Here is a 23194-nt window from a genome sequence, read left to right as displayed (position 1 = left end):
AGTGTGGAAGATGCCTGCGTTTGGGACGACCAGTTGTTTTGCAGCACACATTTAACTCTAGGTGGCGCTTTCCTCCAGCACTGGGTGACTGAGCGGTCTGGAAATGTGAGAGCTGTTTCGCCTTGAACATTTGAAGAGGGAAAACGCTTGCTGGCTTCAGCTCTTCTTTTCGTACTTTGCTTAGCCTCTTCTGCATCTCGGGCGATTTGGTGAGATTGTCGGGTCCCGAACCTTGAAGCGATAAACGGACTCTGTGTTGTTAATCGGCAGCGTTTATTGTTAGGCAGCAACGCAACCAACTTGGAAAAGCCAGTTCTGCTGAATCTGGCTTTTGCTATCCCCTTTATTCAGAAGTGGATCCCCCCTCCCATTTCCCCAAGAAACGTGAGAAAGAATTATTCCAGAGCCCCGGCACCCCAAGATCGGCGATAGATAGAGATAGAGCCACCTGGCTCCACCCCCCCACAGGACAATGGAAACATCCCGTTTCCCATGGGACCAAAAATGCCAGGAGAAGCCTAGTTCCCGTGTTTCCCCGAAAATAAGACAGTGTCGTATATTAATTTTTGCTCCCAAAGACGCGCTATGTCTTATTTTCAGGGGATGTCTTATTTCTCTGTGTTCTGTTCGTCGGGCATGCTTCCAAACAAACACTTTGCTACATCTTACTTTGGGGGGATGCCTTATATTTCGCACTTCAGCAAAACCTCTACTACGTCTTATTTTCAGGGGATGTCTTATATTTGGGGAAACGGGGGTATCTACTGTGCCATAAAAGAAGATCGAGGAAAGAATGCCTCTGTTAACATAAAAGAAGATCAAGGAAAGAATGCCTCCATTAACACGTAGCAGGCTGGTTACGTATATCTTGGCGCGATTGCATTGTGTTAGGAACGCCTCTCGGCTATAATCCCTGGCAATATATTTTGTAACAGCTTCAGAGGCTAGGAATACATCTCAGTGAACTTGGCGCATCCCTGACAGAAACTGAGTGTGGCGTGATGTTTGCCCAGAGAGTCTTTTCATCTCACTGGGGGGAAGTTCTCAGCGCAGCCACCTGTGCTGTGGTCTACTTCCTGCCAAGCGGCTCTTAAGGGGGAATGTGGAAGAACTCATCACTACTTCTTACTGAAGTGTCTGTGCTACGTTCTGGCCTGGGTAGTAAAACTGGGGTGGGGAGAGGTGTCCCCCTGCACAAGGCAGGTGCCCCATAGCATTCTACAGTCTGGTAAATGAGCCGGCGCCAGGAGGGACTCCCAAACTCCAGCCAGTATTGTGAGGACTGGATCCTAACATCTGGAAGCAGAGTTTTGTGCGTGGAACAGGGCTTCCCTGCTTTCTTTGCTGTCGCGCCACCCGTATGCCCTGGAAAGCCATTTCTGAGCATTAGGAGACTTCTGGAATAGCATGGTTCAGTGGTTAGGCATGCAGTGCTTCGCAGGTAGAAGATCCCGGTTCACTCTCCAGCTTCTCCAGTTAAAGAAATTGGCAGTAGATAAATTGAAATAACTCTATGATTCTTGAATTTAAATATCTAAGATGGCAAGCACCATATCTGTTTTTCCTTGAAAACCGTAACACAAGAAGAGCTTTCTCATTGGCCAGATGTAATTCTCTTCCCTCCTCACTGTTAGAGGGGAAATACAAGAAAATCCCTTATGAAAAGAGGCTCTGCCCCTGCCCTCTAGGCTAAATAGATACATAAGAACACATGTTATTTAGATGTCCCACTTTTGAAAAGCCCCGAAAGGAAATCCTCAGCCCAGCCATGACAGGTCTAATAGGCCTAAACTACAAAGATGTACTGGCCTACATATTGACAGGTAGGGACCAGAAAATTACACGGGCAACAGCCCGTTTTTGTTCTTTAATCTGCAAACACAATAAGAGATATCTGCCGGCTGAATAGTTTAGGGAGGGAAAGACTGAATAAATTGTGATCCTTAGAAGATATGGTCGGAGGCCGGAGTTTTCTAGTAATGTCACTATAGGTTTTAGCAAGACTGCACAGGCACTTTACAAGTGTAGCTATATTAACTTTTTAATCTTTTGTCATAATCAAATGTATTTTACCTACTACTTGCTTTTTCGCGAGTTGACCTTTTAGTAAACAGTCACCGACTGTGTATAAGTGCACTCCTCAGTTTGTATTATTACGTGCTGGTCTTTGACTGCAATAAAGAATTTGATTTGATTTGAATTTAAATATAATTATGAGTTAATGTTAATTTATATGGATTTGATTTGTGCCATACTGAGTTTGTTTTCAGTAACGATTTATTCTGCAAAGTAGTGGAATAAGAGGAACACCTAAATTAGAAGATAGATGATAGGGGGGAAAAGGGAGTAAATTGACTATACCGCGAGAGGAACACTTAAGTTGCTATGAAGACAGTAACTGTGGTAGAAGTATTAAGGCGACTAAAAAAAAGGAAATATTAAGAGGTGGGAATACCTACCTCGCATCAAAGAAGATGATAATGAATTATGTAAGTTTTTGAGATCTGTTACGTTGGTTTCTTTCATTTGTAGTGAATCAGGAAGTAAATGGACTGTATTTTTTTAAAATTTTAATAAATTCAGTAATAGTGAAAAAGAAATTGGCAGTAGATGATGTGTCGGACCTCGACTTGAGAACCTGGAGTGCTGCTGCCAATCTATGTAGACAGTGCAGACTTGATGATAATGTTAGCAGCTTCCCATTTTCAGCTAAACGTTAGGAAAAACTTCCCGAAAGAGCAGTTCCTCAGTGGAAGCTGGTTCCACTGAGGAACTTCTCTTCGGGAAGTTTTTCCTAATGTTGAGCTGAAAACGTCAAGCTGCTAATATTATCACTGGGAGGTGATGGGCTCTCCTAATATTATCGTTAGGAGGTGATGGGCTCTCCTAATATCAACATTGGGAGGTGATGGGCTCTCCTAATATCATCATTGGGAGGTGATAGGCTCTCCTAATATCATCATTGGGAGGTAGTAACAATCCTTTATTGGCATAAAATAAACATACAAAATAAGCATACACAATTTGCCCATTATTGCTCACCGTTATAAACACTGGTACTAAAATATATACATGGTCCTTCTGTAGGACATTCCTTCAGCTAAGTTGACTCACGTAAACGTCATCATCATTGGGAGGTGATGGGCTCTCCTAATATTATCATTGGGAGGCGATGGGCTCTCCTAATATTATCATTGGGAGGCGATGGGCTCTCCTAATATTATCATTGGGAGGCGATGGGCTCTCCTAATATTATCATTGGGAGGCGATGAGCTCTCCTAATATTATCATTGGGAGGCGATGGGCTCTCTTAATATTATCATTGGGAGGCGATGGGCTCTCCTAATACTATCATTGGGAGGTGATGGGCTCTCCTAATATTATCATTGGGAGGCGATGGGCTCTCCTAATATTATCATTGGGAGGTGATGGGCTCTCCTAATATTATCATTGGGAGGTGATGGGCTCTCCTTCTTTGGAGGCCTCACAAGGCATCTGTTGTGGGGAGGGAAAGGAGCTTGTGAGCTACCTTGAGTCTCCTTACAGGAGGGAAAGGTGGGGTATAAATTCAAGCTTTTCTTCTTCTTTGGTCATAGGATTTGTTCACATGGCATTGAATCCGGGAAAGAAATTCATGAGTTGACACATACTCTCATGTGATCCTTCCCAATGTGTGTATAACAAAGAAATTTGATCGCAATGCGTTGCTTGGCATGGTGTGAGTGAAAAGTGCTGTGAAGTCACGGCTGACCTACGGCGACCCTGTAAGGTTTTCTAGGCAGGAGACATTCAGAGGTGGTTTGCCATTGACTGTGTTTGTATAGTGACCCTGGCCTTCCTTGGTGGTCTCCCATCCAAAACAGGGCTGACTCTGTCTTCCAAGATCTGACAAGATTGGGCTAGCCTTGGCCCTCCAGGTCTGGCCATATTCCTTTGCAGCTCCTTAGTTTTGTAATCCTGACTTCACCGTCTCCGTTTTTTTGGCAGCATTTTCAAGGAGAAACTAAGAGACTACCAGTTCAAGCGGCTGAAATATTTCTACGCTGTTGTGGAATGCGACTCTCCAGACACGGCCAATAAGATTTACGAAGAATGCGATGGGCTGGAATTTGAAAGCAGCTGTTCTTTTGTGGACCTGAGGTATAGTGAATTGACTGCTTGCGTAATTTCTTTTGAGAAGCATTGGCTCATTCCGCACACGCAGAATAATGCGCTTTCAAACTGCTTTCAGTGCTCTTTGTAGCTGTGCGGAATGGCAACATCCACTTGCAAACAATTGTGAAAGTGGTTTGAAAACGCATTATTTTGCGTGTGCGGAAGGGGCCTTAGTTTCAAATTATTCCATTTAAGCATCTTTTTCAAGCTGATGCTGAGAAGTGCTTCAAATCTCTGTCAGCGTGAAAATCTTCCAGTGCCTTCAGAGAACTTGGAGATAAATTCAGAATACCCTAGAACCGTGGTGGCGAACCTTTGGCACTCCAGATGTTATGGACTACAATTCCCATCGGCCCCTGCCAGCATGGCCAATTGACCATGCTGGCAGGGGCTGATGGGAATTGTAGTCCATAAGATCTGGAGTGCCGCAAATTTGACACCGCCCTAGAAACTTGTGTGGGAGAACTGCCTGCAAAAAAACCAGGAATAACTCCAAAAAGCAGCATGGAGATGCAAACGTTGAACTTCACACTTTGTCTAGATACGTGCATCAGCCTAGCGCTCATTGGTTATTTGATTGGCGGTGGGATGAGCAGGGTGTATGAAGGGTTAACAGTATACGTTCAGTTTTAGAGGATTCTAGCCAGCGGTGGGATTCAAATTGTTTAACAACCGGTTCCGGTGGTGGGATTTAAATCATTTCACAAGCGGTTGTTTACAAGAGGCATTTTAACGACCGGTTCTGCTGAAGTGGTGTGAACCTGCTGAATCCCACCACTGATTCTAGCCATGAAACTTCCATGATTCAGAAGTTGCCACCCCAGGGTATTCTTTTAATACTGTTTTGACACGATCCCTAAGGCCCCTTTCGCACATGCAGAATAATGCACTTTCCATGCACTTTGCAGCTGTGTGGAATAGCAAAATCCACTTGCAAACAGTTGTGAAAGCGGATTGAAAATGCATCATTCTGCATGTGAGGAAGGGACCTAAAAGTCCCAGATATGCCATATTTTAAAGTTATCAGTGTTGGAGTTTACTGCACGGAGAAGTAGCCAACACACTGATTAAAGAGGTAAAAGGTAAATGTTTGTTAAGAACTAATTTAGGATAGGGAAGAGGAAAAGGTAGCTGTCAAGGCTGAGCCTGTCAGCGACGGATGGCAGGCCGAGCAGGGGGAGGCAGTTTACCACTCCTTGATACTGGGTGAAGGTCCGGTGTCCTCCCCTCGCCACCCCAGGACATCCCGGACACAGATCCTATCACAGGAAGGTGTGAACTGTTCCCATGCTCGCAGTGCTTTGTAGTAAATGCTTTGTAGTTTGTAGTGGGGATAGTATTGATTGATTGATTGATTGATTGATTGATTGATTGATTGATTGATTGATTGATTGATTGATTGATTGATTGATCTTATATACCGCCCTATCCCCCGAAGGGCTCTGGAGCCGTTTGGCTTGGTGGGAGGGGGCAATGGGATATAGTTGGTGGGTTTGAGCGGGAATCGCCAGATTCCTCTTTTGACGATGTTACCTACACTCTGAAATAAAGGCTTTAGAACAAATCTACAGTTTCCATTGTTTTCAGTCCCGAGGTCTGGCAATAGCATGCTACTATGCTAACTAGGAAGAATCTCTGCTGCTCACCTCCAAGAAGAAGCAGGATATTAGAACTGAGAGTATCGGTCTAAGGACGGACAAGAGACGACACAAAAGGATGCAGGGGTTGCTAACTTTGCAGCCCTCTCCAGCTGACCACTTGACCACCTTCTGGGTCTTCATCTCAGTTCCTTGGCACGTTAGACATTGCTACATCCAACAATCACCACCGATCAATTATAGGAAGGTCTGGGTAGAGTAGATGTAGTCAGAGGTGGGATCCAGCAGGTTCTCACAGGTTTCCAAGAGTAGGTTACTAATTATTTGTGTGTGCCGAGAGGGGGTTACTATTTGGTGATTTTGCCACGTGATTTTTGCCTTAGTTACGCCTCTCCTCTCAGCAGTAGCGCGCAGAACTTGAAGCAGTCTAGCAGGAGGTGCTCCGGCGTGTGTGGCAGCCTGTGCCTGCGTGCATTTGTTTCCCGCCCAAGGACCAGCGCAGCGGCTGCATCCTTGACACAGCCCCGCCCAGGAATGCCCTGCCCCTGGAATGCCTGGCCACGCCCCCGTCGTGCCTTGCCCAGCCCCATTGGCGCTACGCCACAGTTTGAATCCCACCGCCATGGGAACCTGTTACTAAAATTTTTGGATCCCACCACTGGATGTAGTGACTTCTATCCATGGTGTCTAAAGGGAACCACCACATTCAGAGACAGTAAACCTCTGAATCCCACTGCCAAGAGTCAACATGAAGGGAAGGCCTTAGCTCTATGCCCTGTCGTTGGACCTCCAAATGAACTGGTTGGCCACTGTGTGAGACAGGATGCTGGACTGGATGGACCACTGGTCTGATCAGGCCAGGGTTTTCTTGTGTTTCTAGAATGCCCTCACCATCTGCCAAAAGCAGAATGATAATTGGGTCTGCCAGGTGTGGATTCAGTGTTGTCGTTCGATCCTAGGTTGGATCCAGAACACCATCAGGAGTGTGGAGTTTGGAACTTCTCTCTCTCTCCTCCTGCAGCCCTCCTGGCAGTGCCAGGGAGTGAACTCTACTCTGTTCCACAGAAAGGTGATAGTAGGGTTGTATGTTCCTCCGCCACAGAACAAAGCATGCTTCTTTGTTGTCGAATCCTCCGCCTGGGTCCTAGTGCCTACCTAGTCCTGCTCCCCCTGTCCGTTTGAAAGTGAAAAATACATGTTGGCATAAATTCTTTTGTATCAAAGTACCATGTACTGAGCCCTTTGGGGGTAGGGCGGTTTATCAAATCGAATAAACAACAACAACAACAACAACAACAACAACAACAACAACAACAACAATAATAATAATAATAATAATAATAATAATAATAATAATAATAATAATAATAATAATAATGTTCAATAATGCACAAAATAGTGCCTTTGACAAAGGCAGTGTGTAAAAGTTAATGATAATTCTCATATTTGTTTGGGACTATATTCTAATGCAGAAGCATACGATTTTCTCAGCCACTGCCCCTCAACTGACAGAACTACCATCTTTCTGAGGAACAGAGTATTGCAATTTCATGCCTACAAAGAGAAGGCTGAGATCAGGACTTCTTCTTCCAAGATGTTATCACATAGTCTGTCCTCTTCTTGTCAGTATCAGTAATCAGAAAATGGACCTTGACCATTTTTCATGGAGCTACTCTGGAGGTGGTCAGACATTTCCAGTGGCCAACAAAAGATCAGCCTCCCCTCCCTTACTTAGCCCAAAGAACAAGTCTGTTTATTTCTCAGCTAATATGTACTGCATTAATGGGAAAGAAACCGGGACCTATTACTGTTTTCCTCCTTTGAAGCCTTGCTCTGTGCAATTTGAATAACACTTCATTTTCTTTTGCCTTTCAAGATTTATTCCAGATGATGTGACATTTGACGACGAGCCAAAGGATATGGCGTCAGAAGTGGACGGAGCACCGTATAAACCGAAGTTCTTCACATCTGCTGCTGTAGCGACATCAAAGGTACCTTAACAATGTTTTTTTTCCAATTCCTCAGAAGTTGTTTGGCTTTGCATGGTCTTAATTTGTAGATTATGTAAATACAACTGTGATTGCGCTGGAGACAGAAGGGTTATTGGAGCTGTCAAAAAACGGTTCTAAACCATTACGATCCCCGGGGACTTGTGCCACAAATTCCAGTGGACACATCTTGTCATTATGTGGATGCCAAGATGCAGTTGACAGTGCTGATTGACAATCGCAAGACTTCAAAATAAACATAACCCCCTTTTTTCTGTTATTGCCTTGGTTCCTTTATAATCTGCGTGCCGAAGTTGTACGGAACTCCAAAAGCATTTGGACGTTAGGCACGTCTTGCGGACAAGATGTTTCTGTGCTCGGAAACAAAATAATTTTTTTAAAAAAGCAGCTTGATATGGAACACATTCTGAAATTGGCGTTCTCGCTGTTTATGGATACAGCTGTTTTCCCCAGAGAATTTAAGTACGTCCGTCGGCGAAGGGGGTTTCTGCTGTTGAAAGCACTTGTCTGTTTTGTCACAAATAGTTTGTTCCACGTTTTGGTTTTTCGATCTTGGGAATATGATAAACTGGAGGAGAAGTATAAATCAGAAAGAAAAGATGATCTTTAATTGCTAGAATGATAGCAGACAGCTAACGACTAACAGAAATGTGTGTCCTGAACCCATTTGGATCGTATAACCAACATGGGGAAGTGGTTGCATAGGTGTCAAACTCACGGCCCTCCAGATGTTATGGACCACAGTTCCCATCATCCCCTGCCAGCATGGTGCTGGCATGGGATGATGGGAACTGTAGTCCATAACATCTGGAGGGCCACGAGTTTGACATCTGTGGTTAGAGTATCAGACTAGGATGTGGGAGACCCACGTTGGAATCCCCACTCTGATGTGGAAGCTCCTTGGGTGATCTTGGGTCAACCATACACTCCCGCCTAACCGACCTCACAGGGTTGTTGTGACGACGAAATTGAAGACAGGAGAATGATGTCACCTGTTCGGGGGGCCCCGTTGGGCAGAACAGCAGTGATAAAGGAAGTAAATAAACAAATACAAATTAAATGTTATGCATGTGTTGGGCAGGGTTGCGGAAGAGCATGTTTCAAACTGTTTACTCTGCAAACCATAAATCCTTAAACTCTAGCAAAGGGAAAGAATAGGCAACTGTTTGTCCACTTACCGACCTTTTGTCAAGTAAAGGGCTGCAGCAGCACCCCCATCGAAGCAAGGGAGAGAAACAGCCCTACTAGCTACCTGGCCTTTGCCAAACTCTGCCCCTTAGGGTGCTTCAAGGCTGTGTGCACTGTGAGTTCTAGTCTGGTGGCTGTGAGTTCCAATTCTGCGTGTTAAGTTTGAATCAGTGTCCCAGGATCAGAACATTTGTGTGTGTGTGAGCTTTTTAGAGTGCAAAAAGACCTATCCCACTAATACACAAGCCTCAATGTAAAGTGCGCAGTGCATTTATTGGGCTAGTGTGATTCCAAACTTCCACTCATAACTGTACCTAGCGGACTACCACTATTTAGTCTAATGCCTGTTTACTTTCATGCCTAATGCATTGTTGAATATTAGCTTTTAGAGTGCACACAGCTTTAATTGTATGCGATTTTCAAAAGCCTATTGAGAGTGCCAGATCTCACAGGGTTCCTTTTTGCCCTCCCTGAAGATAGACATCACATGGGATGAGACAGATCATGAACGGGTGGCGTCCCTAAGCAGAAATTTCAAGAAAGATGAACTTCTGGACATGGACTTCCAAGCTTACTTGGCTTCATCAAGTGAGGAAGAGGAGGAAGAACAGCCAGGTACCGCTCACTTTCTATGTTTTGTGTAGCTCAGAAGTGAAAAGCAAGGCAGCACCAGGGTTTGCAGACTATTTCTTTGCTTTTGTCTGTTATCTCCTCCACCCCCCCGCCCTGCCCAAAGGTAAAACTGAAATATCAGTCATTCTTTTAATAATGAAACGTTTTGGGGTTTTTTTAAAAAAAATATTCCCTGATCGCTTGCTAAATGGAATTGCAGTCCAGTTTAGCAAACCACACGAGCTGATGGGGTTTATTTTATATAGAGCCAAATTAACTAATATTTAACTAATATTTAGTCTCTGGTTTTATTGTGCTCTATCAATGTTTTGTTGTTCACCGCCCTGAGCCCTCCGGGGGAGGGCGGTATATAAATATAATCAATCAATCAATCAATAAAAGCTATAAAACAGAGGCCTTGGTTAAGGGACCAATAGCTCCATCCAGAGCTGTCGGGCAGGCAAGGGCGGTGCAGCTTCAGCGCTGCTCCCCACCCCCCCTCGCTCCAAAAGGCTTTCCCGTGGCACAGAACACTTGAACAGTAAATAAAAAGAACTCACTTTACACTCCCCTGTAGCACAGAATAGAGATGTGCCACAAAAATCGTGGCATATCTCAACCGGCAAATCTGGCAGTTCAAGCAGGCCGAACAGGGTCTGGGGGCCGACTATAGTTGGCGCAGACCCCCAGCCTGCCCTTGGAACGCCCCTAGCCAGGCCAACGCAGTGTTTTGCCCTCTTAGGCCTGGGTGATGGATGCTGCTTCCGGGTCGGATGCTGCAGAGCCACGTCACCCGTCCGCCCAGCCAACTACCTCCTCTGCCAACGCATTGGCCCCTCCTGCTGGCAGAGTGGCCATTCCCGTCGGTGCAGGGGCACGCCTGTTCCACAGGTGGATCCCCCCCCCGATGGGGCTGCCCGTCTTTCTGTGCCATAATGCGTGTCCACTCACTGATCGTTCGAAGAAAACGACTTTTTCTGAACATGCTAACATTCAAAGTGCCCCAGAGTTCTCTCTAAGCAGCACGTCACGGGTTGACATGATTGCTTTCTCTTCTCCCCGTGCCCCTTCACCCCCACTCTCAGAAAATCTCCACCTGGACAAGTCAGCGCTTGGCTCTCGTGGCCCTTTCTTACCTGCCCAATGTAATGCCGACCGCCACTCTGGGGTCCGGAAGGAATTTTCCTCCAGGCCAAATTGGCTGTGGTTCCTGGACGTTTTTTGCCTTCCTCTGGGCATGGAGCAGAGATCACTGGAAGAGTAGGAAAGGAGGTAACTGTGAATGTTTCCTCCTTGTGTAGAAGTTTGGAGTAGATGATCACGGAGATACCTTCCAGCTCTGTGTTTCCATGCCTGGCTTGTAAGTCTGTATGTCAGTAGTGGTCACTACCAGTGGTGGGATCCAAAAATTGTAGTAACAGGTTCCCATGGTGGTGGGATTCAAACTGTGGCGTAGCGCCAATGGGGCTGGGCGGGGCACGATGGGGGCGTGGCCAGGCATTCCGGGGGCGGGGCTGCGGCAAGGATGCAGCCGCTGCGCCGATCCTTGGGCGGGAAACGAATGCACGCAGGCGCAGGCTGCCACTCACGCCAGTGCACCTCCTGCTAGACTGCTTCAAGTTCTGCGGCCTACTGCTGAGAGGAGGGGTGTAACTAAGGCAAAAATCACGTGGCAAAATCACCAAATAGTAACCCCCTCTCGGCACACACAAATAATTAGTGACCTACTCTCGGGAACCTGTGAGAACCTGCTGGATCCCACCTCTGGTTACTACAGAACTGTGACAGAAAGGAACATCTTTTTATAATTTCTGTACTAGAGACAAGGATTGTGACTGGTTAATAGAAGTTTGTCCGATACTGTCTGGTGGATTGGCAGCTGAACTCTCAGCAGGCAGTATTCAGTATTCTACACCAATTTATTGTGTACGCTGTCATATTTTTGGAGTAGGGATGAGAATTTGAAACCCACCCCTCCACCCCCGAAGAAAAAAAATGACAGTGGAGATTTTCATTATTTGAACATCAGTTTCCCTGATTTAAGCATGAAATTGCTGTGCTTCACGATACGTTTCAAGGGAGCTGCTTCTTGGCTTCCTTCAGATTTTGCATTTGGTGTTGCGTTGTCCTATCCACCATAACCAAAATTGGTAATGGTCCTCTCTCACCGTCTCTGTGTGCTTTGGCTGTATGGAAGCAGGAAAATTGTTTCTTCTTTTTCTGTAAATACTTTGTGAATGTAGTTGTGGCGCCTCCCCTGACCGCCTGTCCCCCTGGGGCGAGTGTGCCGTCCCTCCTCCCTTTACCTGGGGATTGTCCTCCCCAGCCGAGATCTTAAATAACCTCGCCCACAGGGTGCCTCAGCTCTAGGCATACCCTGACACCCTTCCTGCACCTTTTCCCCCACCCCGTTGCCTCACGGAGCGAGGGTTAGCCCGCCTACTGGGCTCCCCACTCTCCCTCCCTTGTTGCACCTTCACAGGGTCGGGTCCCAACAGGAGTCCCCCAGCACCGCTGGGATACAAGACTCTCCCAGTCCCTGCCCTCCTGGGCTACACCCTCCTCTTTCCCTGCCTTCACACAGCTCTCTCCTCCGCCCTCTTCCCTCAGACAACGCCCCTGAGCTTCCTTTCCCACCCCTTTATATACCCTTCCTCCCCTCATCTCCCTGCCTCGTCCCAGCTGCCGTCCCCCCTGACCAGGCTCAGCTGAGACTGGGCGAGCCCGGCCGGGCTCAGAGCCCCACCCCCGCAGTCCCTCGGCCTGGTTCGTTTGTGGCGGCGGATTGGCTGATCGCCCGTCTGAAGGATCGGTAGGTCGACGTATCGACATGGCGTCCGGTCCGGGTGCCGGTGAATCGCCGTGTCGGGGCGGCGGCGTCCCATCGGGGTGGGGAGGCGGCAGATCGGCCCAGCAGCGCGTCATCCCCTCTCTGGCCACGGACGGGGCCGCAGTCTAGCGCGGCACCGGAACAAGTCCGGGCGCCGCACTGGGGCTCGCGTCCAGACAGTTGTTTTAGTGAGAGACCCCGCACATTTTTAAAGTTTGTGCTACCTTAGTCACGAATGATGGATAGAATCCTGTTTTTACAAAGCCAGGTCTGAAAAGTTTGGCTAATTCAGCTCTTCAAGGTAGAGCTGATCATACTGTAAATAATACTTCTGGCTTGGAGAATATACGTAGCAGAATCATTGTGGAAAGAGTACCCCTTCTTGGTGCTGAGGAATGGAGTTTGTTTTCAATTTAATTCTTGAAACAGCCTTTCCTAATTTCATTCGTGACTCCCAACTGGGATTTTTTAAAAAGTGGTTTGAAATATAATTGTCCCCGTTTGACACTTCGGCCTGTACATTTAGCTTAAAACTTCAGAGTACAAACTGTTCTCTTCCTGTATTGGAATGAGGAATCCAATACATGAACAGGTTTGAACAAATTAATCAAAGGGGCTGTCTCAGTTCCCCAAACCGTACATAATTTCACAGGTGCTGAAAACGGCGGGGGGGGGGGGGGGCTGCTCTTTTTCTAGGTTTACCTTCTCCATGATCGTATGTTTTGAACACACATCCACACACATGAATTGCTTCATGCTAAATCAAATCATCAGTCCAGCAAGATCGATATTGTTTGGGTTTTTAAAAATTTTTTAATTGTATCATTTGAATTTTACAGTTTATAGTATTTTCCTTCTTCATACATTTTCAAACGATACTTTCCCCCCCTTTCCTCCCTCCCCCCATTACTTCTTCTTCATAGTTTTGTCACACAAACAACAGTAAGTTCATTCTCTGTAGCCTCTTCTCCCATATTTCTTCATCGACTCGAGCTTCTTTCATCCAGTCCACGTATATTATCCATATCTCTTCAAAATTTCATTCTGTTTATCTTGCCACGTCTTATTTTCGGATAATATGTCGAAAATATCAAGTGTCACTTGTTCCCAGATATATTCTAACCATCTCTGAAGTGTCCATTTTTTCAAGATCGATATTGTTTGACTGGCAGCCGCTCTCCAGGGTCTTGGAAGGAGGTCTTTCATACCACGTCCTGCTTAGTCCTTTTTAACTGGAGATGCCAGGGGCTGAATCTGGGACCTTCTGCATGTGAAGCAAGAGACTGATCCGCTAAGCCAGGGGTCTGCAACCTGCAGCTCTCCAGATGTTCGTGGACTACAATTCCCATCAGCCCCTGCCAGCATGGCCCATTGAGCTGATGGGATTTGTAGTCCATGAACATCTGGAGTGCTGCAGGTTGCAGACCCCTGCGCCAAGCCGTAGCCCCTCACTGCAAATGTTAAACTCTAAAGAAGTTTTAAAGCAGATTTCAATTCTTTGACAGGCTGCTGTTGGGTTTTAAAACTGCAGCTGTTGAAGTAGGATCACCTCAGCCTTGATGGTGGGAACAGGGCCGTTCAAATTAGCTTTTTGTACATGGTTCGAATTAGCTCACCGGGAGAACTTGATTGCTGCAGTTTGTAGCTGGGTTTGGTTTTTTTGTCTTCGTCGTTCTCGGTGGAAAATATTTCTTTCCCTTAGAAACTGAACTCAAGATGTGCAGTTGTAGAACCCCACATGATGTGGAGCATAGACCTTGACAGCTAAAGTGAGCATGTAACCGTTTATATTTGGAATAAGAACATAAGAAGAAACCAGCTGGATCAGACCAGAGTCCATCTAGTCCAGCTCTCTGCTATTCGCAGTGGTCCACCAGGTGCCTTTGGGAGCTCACATGCAGGATGTGAACGCAATGGCCTTCTGCGGCTGTTGCTCCCGATCACCTGGACTGTTAAGGCATTTGCAATCTCAGATCAAAGAGTCCCAAACGCTGCAGCATTTGGAATATATTTTATAGGCTTGAATTGTTGGTGTGGTTGCCAGGTGAAAGAAGAAAATTATTCTCAAAATGAGCTTTTACAACGATGAATGCATAACCGGGCCGAAACAAACTGCACTGTGAATCTGCAGTACTGTTTTCAGTCTTACCTGCTATCCTTTGAAGCAGTTGGAGGTAGGAAGGAAATGATGGGGGTACATCTCATTAACAAAGTGTACGCTGGGAAGAGAATCACTGACGTACACAATGCTCATTCACAAAAAACGAGATTTAATTCTCAAAAGCTCGTATGCAAACAATCTTGTTGGTCTCTAAGGTGCGACAGGACTCAAATCTAGCTTCTGGAACAGTGATTTTCAACCAGGGTTCCGTGGTGCCCTGGGGTACCGTGAGCATGTCCCAGGGGTACCGTGGCAATGCTACCCCCCCCCTTTTGTGGTGTCTCCTGCCGGCGCCAGCAAGGGCATGGAGCTGGCTCGGGGCAGGGCCTGCCACAAGGTCAGCAGCCACTTCCTCCCCCCCCAGTTCTTCCCTTCACCCTGGGAGGGGAAGGTGGGGGGTGGTGCAAGCAGGGGCATTGGGAGAGGAGGGGGGGGATGGCAGGGGTACCGTGAGATATGAAGCGTGAGGTCAAGGGTACCCTGACCTCAAAAAGGTTGGGAAACACTGTTCTGGAAGGATACAAGGATCTATGATAACTAAGGGAGAGTCCCAAAACACCCATCCCTTGGGCAACTTCTGTGCTGCTGGTCAGGGTAACTGCCCCCACTTTTAACGCAATGAGTTTCTTATCGAACATTGCAATCAAACAGTAGCAAGGTCACCATCAATTTCCATCTCGCTGTACTTTCTCAGCAGCTCCCAAAAAGGATGCAGGACCATCCTCAGCTCTTTTGGCATGTGGTGCGTCATCGGGTTATCATTTTAATTTTGAATACAAAAAGCAAAAACAAAAGTATAACAATAGAAACGCTATAAAAGATGTTGTCATTCAAAATAAGCTGGTTGACTGGATCCCACCCATGGTGAATCATCTATCCCAAGTCATCCCATTGATTTCGGTAGGAATCTTACCAGTGGTGGGATTCAGTCCATTCGCACCTATTCGGTAGAACCGGTAGCTAATTTTTTGTCTAGTTCAGAGAACTGGTGTAAACCCACCACTGAGTCCTTTTGGAACTGGTTGTTAAATTATTTGAATCCTAACACTGAATCTTACCCCATCTTTAACTTTTCCCCATTGAAGGCATAGAACTGATTAAAATTCACCAGATTATGGCTAAATAATTTTCTAAATTCTTTATAATTATTTGGGAATAAAATCACAATGTTGAAACAATCTTTGACTCTTTCATAAGAACATAAGAACTAGCCTGCTGGATTAGACCAGAGTCCATCTAGTCCAGCACTCTGCTACTCGCAATGGCCCACCAGGTGTCTTTGGGAGCTCAAGTGCAGGATGTGAAAGCAATGGCCTTCTGCTGCTCCTGCTCCTGAGCACCTGGTCTGCTAAGGCATTTGCAATCAGAGATCAAGGAGGATCAAGATTGGTAGCCATAGATCGACTTCTCCTCCATAAATCTGTCCAAGCCCCCTTTTAAAGCTATCCAGGTTAGTGGCCATCACCACCTCCTGTGGCAGCATATTCCAAACACCAATTATGTGTTGTGTGAAGAAATGTTTCCTATTATTAGTCCTGATTCTTCCCCCCAGCATTTTCAATGAATGCCCCCTGGTTCTAGTATTGTGAGAAAGAGAGAAAAATTTCTCTCTGTCAACATTTTCTACCCCATGCATAATTTTATAGACTTCAACCATACCCCCCCCCCCCCCCCCGGACGTCTCCTCTCCAAACTAAAGAGTCCCAAATCTTGCAGCCTCTCCTCATAAGGAAGGTGCTCCAATCCTTCAATCATCCTCGTTGCCCTTCTCTGCACTTTTTCTATCTCTTCGATATCCTTTTTTTTTTGAGATGTGGTATGCACTAGAACTGAACACAGTTACTCCCAAGTCTGCGGTCGCACCACTGCTTCTATATAAGGGCATGACAATCCTTGCAGTTTTATTATCAATTCCTTTCCTAATTATCCCCAGCATAGAGTTTGCCTTTTTCACAGCTGCCATGCATTGAGTTGACATTCCCATGGAACTATCAACTAAGACGCCCAAATCCCTTTCCTGGTCTGTGACTGATAGCACTGACCCCTGCAGCGTGTATGTGAAGTTTGGATTTTTTGCCCCTATGTGCATCACTTTGCACTTTCAAGCAGCTTGGGTCTTGCTGTAGTAAACCATATAAAGTTGCTAGCATTTGCTCTGACTGGGACATTAGACAGTTCACTTGTTACATTTCTGATAATCATCCAGGTTGCCTCTGCCATTCGAATGTCTATTCTTCTAACATATTCTTCTGACGTAACTTTTAAAATTAACAAACTAACTTCTTGACTGCAACAAAATCTGACCCGTTCAAAACTTGGCCACCCTCTTCTAATCGGTTTATGCAATTGTCGTGTTTGCACAAAATTAGTGGTGTGAAAATTATTGCAGTGATTTTGCTTAAGTATTCCAAGTTGCTTCAGGAGCCTGTTTGACTGAGAGTGTGGGTTAAATGTTATTAAATTAGAAATAGGTCTGAAATCATTAGATGGCACTTCTAACCACTTTATATTAATATTTGGAGTGGTGCTCCGTGGGCTTGGATTATAGGTGTTCTGGGGTAAACTTAAAAGTTACCAACAGATGACTAAGAAATTCTTCTACTCCAGAATAAAAACCTCCTTTCTGAGAAGCTGTCTTATTCAGGTTTATTTTCCCTTCATTTGAATTCCAGGGATGAGTATGCCTAACATGTATTTAATGGGGAAAAAATGGCCGAATACCTAGTCGTTTTCAGTCTCCCGTATTTTTAAAAGGGTGATTTCAGCTGTTTGCATTTTGCTAAATGAAGACCATTATAGGTGAATCACAGGAACAAGAGAGTTCCACAAAGCAATGACTGCAGTTCTAATAATCCAATTTTTTTTCTCTTTGGCAACACCCTCCTCCAAATTTTTCTTGGTTAGTTTTTTTTTCCAAAGACAGTGCCCATTTTGTATGCATTTGTAAAAGAAAATAAGCAGCGATCCAACCAAAATTGAGCTCTTTCATTTCCAAGAGAGAAGTTTTAAACATACTTTATTTTCCTGTTGAAATCAATTAAGCTTGCTTTGGTTGGATCTTGCTCATGTATTATAGAATTTTTAAAAACGGAAGGGGCCTAAAGACAATACCGTTCCACACACTGCCCCTTTCAGGATGACATAAAACATCCCTGACAAGTAATTGTCCAACCTCCATTTAAACACCTCCAAAGGGGGGAGAACCCATCATCCCCTGGGCAACCAATTCCACCACTGAACTGCCTTTATTGTTAAAAAATTTTGTTGTAATATCCTGACGATACCTCCCCACCTGTAATTTAAACCCATTATTCCGAGCTCTATCTTCTACTGGCAACTGAAATAGCTCCCTGCACTCTTCTAAATGACAGCCCTTCAAATATGTAAAAGAAATAATCATATCCCCCCTTCAATGTCTTCTGCAGGCTGAATGTTCCCAATTCCTGCAGACTTTCTTCATAAGGCTTAGTCTTCAAACTCCTGGTGGTGGGATTTTGTTGTTTGTTTGTGTGTAGAACACTTACAGCCCCCTTCTCTACCCAAGTGGACACAAAAGGGACTCGCAGTGAAAAGTAAAAATAGTCACAACAATATTTGCAAACAATTTCACAAAAAGGGGCTATCCTACTAAAGACCCTTGAGTTCCCTCCTAAATATCTTAGTTGTACCATTAAGAGGAAGCCACGTATTCAAGGCCATGTACGTTGCTCTGAATACCTTGAAGAAAGGGCACAATAAAAATATACTAACCAGATAAGGCCGTGGTGGCGAACCTTTGGCACTCCAGATGTTATGGACTACAATTCCCATCAGCCCTTGCCAGCATGGCCAATTGGCCATGGTGGCAGGGGCTGATGGGAATTGTAGTCCATAGCATCTGGAGTGCCAAAGGTTCGCCACCACTGAGATAAGGAAATGAAAGGGCAGATGCCTTCCCACTGTTTTTTGGGGAGACCGTCGCTTCCCGTCGAGTCTACCATTTTGAAAACTTGGGTCTGCTAAGTGATCGTTCTTGCGTCTATACATGAGGAAGTAGAGAGGAGACATTATATATACGGTACATACTATTTTCTCTACATATAGAAACACAAAAAGAAATAATAAACGTAAACACGATCCTACCTCACCAGACCAGTACAAAACATAAGCATGAAATACAAAAAAAAAAGAGAGAAAAAGATCAAAGAAAGCAGAAAGATATCCAAATAATGACTTCCCATTGCCTCGCTATTGAATTCTAATCCATTCTAATTAAGATAAAGCATCTTATCGGTTACACTCTACATAATTTCTAATACACTATTTCAGTCTGCTGTTTTCTTTTAAATCTCAAATCCTGCGGTTAATTCTCTTCTAGAAGAAGAAGAAGAAGAAGAAGAAGAAGAAGAAGAAGAGTTTGGATTTATATCCCCCCTTTCTCTCCTGCAGGAGACTCAAAGGGGCTTACAATCTCCTTTCTCTTCCCCCCTCACAACAAACACCCTGTGAGGTAAGTGGGGCTGAGAGAACTCTGAGAAGCTGTAACTAGCCCAAGGTCACCCAGCTGGCGTGTGTGGGAATGTACAGGCTAAACTGAATTCCCCAGATAAGCCTCCACAGCTCAGGCGACAGAGCGGGGAATCAAACCCGGTTCCTCCAGATTAGATACACGAGCTCTTAACCTCCTACGCCACTGCTGCTCTTAACACGAGCTCTTAACCTCTTAACTGCTGCTGTTAACACGAGCTCTTAACCTCCTACGCCACTGCTTCTACCATATTTTCTCAGTAAGTAGTCCATAAAACATTTCCAGTTTTCTACAGAATTTTCTCTATTACTGTCTTTCCCTACAATTGTTCGCTTTGCCATTTCTGAATATTCTGTGACCAATCTTCCTGGGCTGGTGCTTTCTCCTCTCTCTGTTTTTGGGCATACAGTGTCCTTGCAGCAATACACATGAACATGGAAAGCAGTCTATATTGATTTGGGAGAGAGGAGACATTGATAGGGTGGGGCAGAATTGCTGCACAGGTTCACGCAAGGAAGAGGCAGTCCTTTAAGTAAGTGCATTTCAGGCCATGGAAGGTTTGAAAAGCAAGAACCGGCACCTTGCGTTGAACCCAGAAATGAACGGGCAGTTGACACTGGGATCTCAAAGTCGTGATAGTTTGTGCAAAGAGATTAAGTGTAGGTAGCCATTGAGCTGACAAATTCTGGATTGACTGAAATGTCTTCAAGGGCAGCCCCGTCAGGAACAGATTACAGTCATCTAGTCTCAAGGTTACCATCGCATGGATTTGTGGAGGTTATTGGCTGATCCAATGAGGGAGAATAATTGAAGGTGACTTTAGTGAAATCACTTTTAGCCATCAGGCCAGATTTGTTTTTCTAAGAGTGCTGGATCAATAAAAATCTGTATCAAAGATAGCCTTGCTCTGCCAAGGATAGGCAGCTGAGTTCCTTTCAGGACATCAGTTTTGCCAACCAAAACTGACTCCACCTTAACCGGATTTCAGTTTCAGCTTGTTCTCATTCATACACTTGAGGATGGGGGAAGAACGCAGTCCCAGGATTTCTAAAACAGCATTTCATTCATTCATTCATTCATTCATTCATTCATTCATTCATTCATTCATTCATTCATTCATTCATTCATTCATTCATTCATTCATTCATTCATTCATCAGATTTAATATACTGCCCCATCCCCAAAGGGCTCTTGGCGGTGTACACCCAATAAAACCATCACATTAAATCATGATCACGAAAACAACATTTTCAGTTAAACATAATTAACAATCAGCTTCAACCTCCATCTTAAAATCAGATGATGACATAAACAATGGACTCATCAGGCGGTCGGCATAATATCCTCTGGTCTCATCATCTCATATGCTTCTGGCAGTACAGCCTAATCCAGGGGTCTGCAACCTGTGGCTCTCCAGATGTTCATGGACTACAAATCCCATCATCTCAATTGGCCATGCTGGCAGGGGCTGATGGGAATTAGAACATAAGAACATAAGAACTAGCCTGCTGGATCAGACCAGAGTCCATCTAGTCCAGCACTCTGCTACTCACAGTGGCCCACCAGGTGCCTTTGGGAGCTCACATGCAGGAGGTGAAAGCAATGGCCTTCTGCTGCTGTTGCTCCCGAGCACCTGGTCTGCTAAGGCATTTGCAATCTGAGATCAAGGAGGATCAAGATTGGTAGCCTTCTCCTCCATAAATCGGTCCAAGCCCCTTTTAAAGCTATCCAGGTTAGTGGCCATCACCACCTCCTGTGGCAGCATATTCCAAACACCAATCACCAGAGGCGTACCTCCCATTGGGCAAAGTGGGCAGCTGCCCTGGGTGCCACCTTGTGGTGGGCGACAAAATTGCAGGTTTGTGAGGGATTTTGTATTTTCAGTGTTTTTCTGTTTTCGGCCTGCAGGGGGCGCAGATTGTAGGCTAGCAGCACCAAAATTTCCAGAAGGAGTTTTTAGGGAGACTCTACAGTAGATATCACTTCAGGTTTGGTGAGGACTTGGTTTAGGGAGTCCAAAGTTATGGACTCCCCAAAGGAATGCTCCCATCCCCCCTTGTTTCCAATGTGAGCTAATAGGAGATGGGGGCTACACCTTTGAGGGTCCATAACTTTGGACCCCCACAAACCGAACTTCACCAAATCTAGGTGGGTATCATCAGTGGGGTCTCACGCAGAGATACTCCTGAAATTTTGGTGCTGCTATCTTAATAGTACACCCCTGACAGCAGGCACCTCAACATTTCCCCAGATTCTTTTTTTTAAATTCACCCCCCCTTCCCACATAATGCTTGTTTTCTTTCTTTCTTTTATACTCTCAGTGCCTAATAAAGGTTGTTACATTTGTTGTTGTTGTTGTTATTAAAATCTACCCCCTTAAATGGATTTAAAGGGAGAATCTGGGGTCCCCAGTTTAAACACCATTGAAAATGATGCTGTTTGGGGGTGGATTCCAGCATCACTTGTTTAAACTAGGGAGCCCAGATTCTCCTTTTAAATCCACCTTAAAGGGAGAATCTGGGCTCCCTAGTTTAAACACCATTGAAAAGTGATGCTGTTTCCCTCAGTGGGGGGGACTGGATACAACACCATAAAATGTTTTCATAGCAGTAATAAAACATTTTGAAAGCATTTTGAAAATGTTTTCCAAATATTATTTCAGCTGTGTGGCATGGCCCATTGCTATGTTCAGATTTGTGAGTTGGGGGATGTTCTATAATGTGACGGTGACTTTGAAATGACCTGGTGGAAAAAATCATTGTTTGGTCATGGTGGGGAGGGGGGCCACCCATGGGGGGGGCATCAAACTCAGGTTTTGCCCAGGGCTCAAGTTCGCCTAGGTACGCCCCTGCCAATCACACGTTGCGTGAAGAAGTGTTTCCTTTTATTAGTCCTAATTCTTCCCCCCAGCATTTTCAATGAATGCCAATTGGCCATGCTGGCAGGGGCTGATGGGAATTGTAGTCCATGAACTCCTGGAGAGCCATAGGTTGCAGACCCCTGGCCTAATCTCTCTGCTCCACATGAGGATTGGGTTGCCAACCCTCAGGCAGCACCTGGAGATCTTCCGGAATTACAGCTGAGCTCCGGACTGCAGGGATCAGTTTCCTTGGAAAAAAATGGCTGCTTTAGAGGGCGGAGCCCATGGCACGATATTGCATCGAGATCCATCCCTTCACCCAACTCCACCCCCAAAACGTCCGGGAATTTCTCAGCTCAGAATCGGCGAGCCTATTTGAAGACCTGGATAGTGTGAGTGTGGGATTGGAGGAAATGAACAGCCAACTCTTCTAACATTGGGAAGCCACACGAAAGACTTCCAAATTAAGATGCCTCTCCTTTTGCGCTACCGTGACCCTGAATAGTGGCGACTAATAAATGTTATGCTGATCCGGGACACACCCTAACCTAGCAGTCTCCAGTGCCCGCCCTCTTCATAGCAACACTTCCTTTTTTTCCAGTTCATCCTTTGCATTGGAATGTGGCATTGTAACTGAGCCCTCTGGGCTAAGCATTTCAATTTTTCCTGTATTGTTTTCTTTGTGGTCCTGTGGGCGACATGAAAGCGCACCGTCAGCGACAGCTAAGAATCCTGCTTCAAGCTGTGTCACCGGGCCAGAGACATGCTAGTGTATTTTCAACCTGGAAAGTTCTGGAATTTAATAATGTTTTCAAAAATAAGCTTTCAGTAGAATGGGACTCTGCCATTTCTTTAACGGGTTCCTGATGTTTTATCCATTGAGTTATAAGGCGCACAACTTAATTTTTGCCAGTGTGTTTATTGTGGCATTGAGTACAAACAGGGGGAAAAACAAATGTCAGCTCTTTGATTAAAAATGTAAAAACTGTGATAGACGGAAAAAATGTTCTGTACTTACTTACAGAGAGCAGCAGTGGCGTAGGAGGTTAAGAGCTCGTGTATCTAATCTGGAGGAACCGGGTTTGATTCCCAGCTCTGCCGCCTGAGCTGTGGAGGCTTATCTGGGGAATTCAGATTAGCCTGTGCACTCCCACACATGCCAGCTGGGTGACCTTGGGCTAGTCACAGCTTCTCGGAGCTCTCCCAGCCCCACCTACCTCACAGGGTGTTTGTTGTGAGGGGGGAAGGGCAAGGAGATTGTCAGCCCCTTTGAG

General features: G+C 45.4%; 1 protein-coding gene across 2 annotated transcripts in view; it reads left to right on the top strand.

The window, feature by feature from the left end:
* Positions 1-23194, top strand: part of ESF1 (ESF1 nucleolar pre-rRNA processing protein homolog) — a 97167-nt gene that overhangs the window by 32188 nt on the left and 41785 nt on the right. For both annotated transcript variants that reach the window (XM_048501294.1, XM_048501284.1), the window contains exons 6-8: positions 3988-4140; positions 7630-7744; positions 9427-9565. In XM_048501294.1, the coding sequence (XP_048357251.1) occupies positions 3988-4140; positions 7630-7744; positions 9427-9565 (407 nt within the window). The remainder of the gene's footprint in view (positions 1-3987; positions 4141-7629; positions 7745-9426; positions 9566-23194) is intronic.

The sequence above is a fragment of the Sphaerodactylus townsendi genome, linkage group LG01, assembly GCF_021028975.2.
Source record: "Sphaerodactylus townsendi isolate TG3544 linkage group LG01, MPM_Stown_v2.3, whole genome shotgun sequence".
Classification (NCBI taxonomy): domain Eukaryota; kingdom Metazoa; phylum Chordata; class Lepidosauria; order Squamata; family Sphaerodactylidae; genus Sphaerodactylus; species Sphaerodactylus townsendi.
The sequence above is the reverse complement of the archived record's forward strand: the minus strand, read 5'-3'. Positions and strand labels throughout refer to the sequence as shown.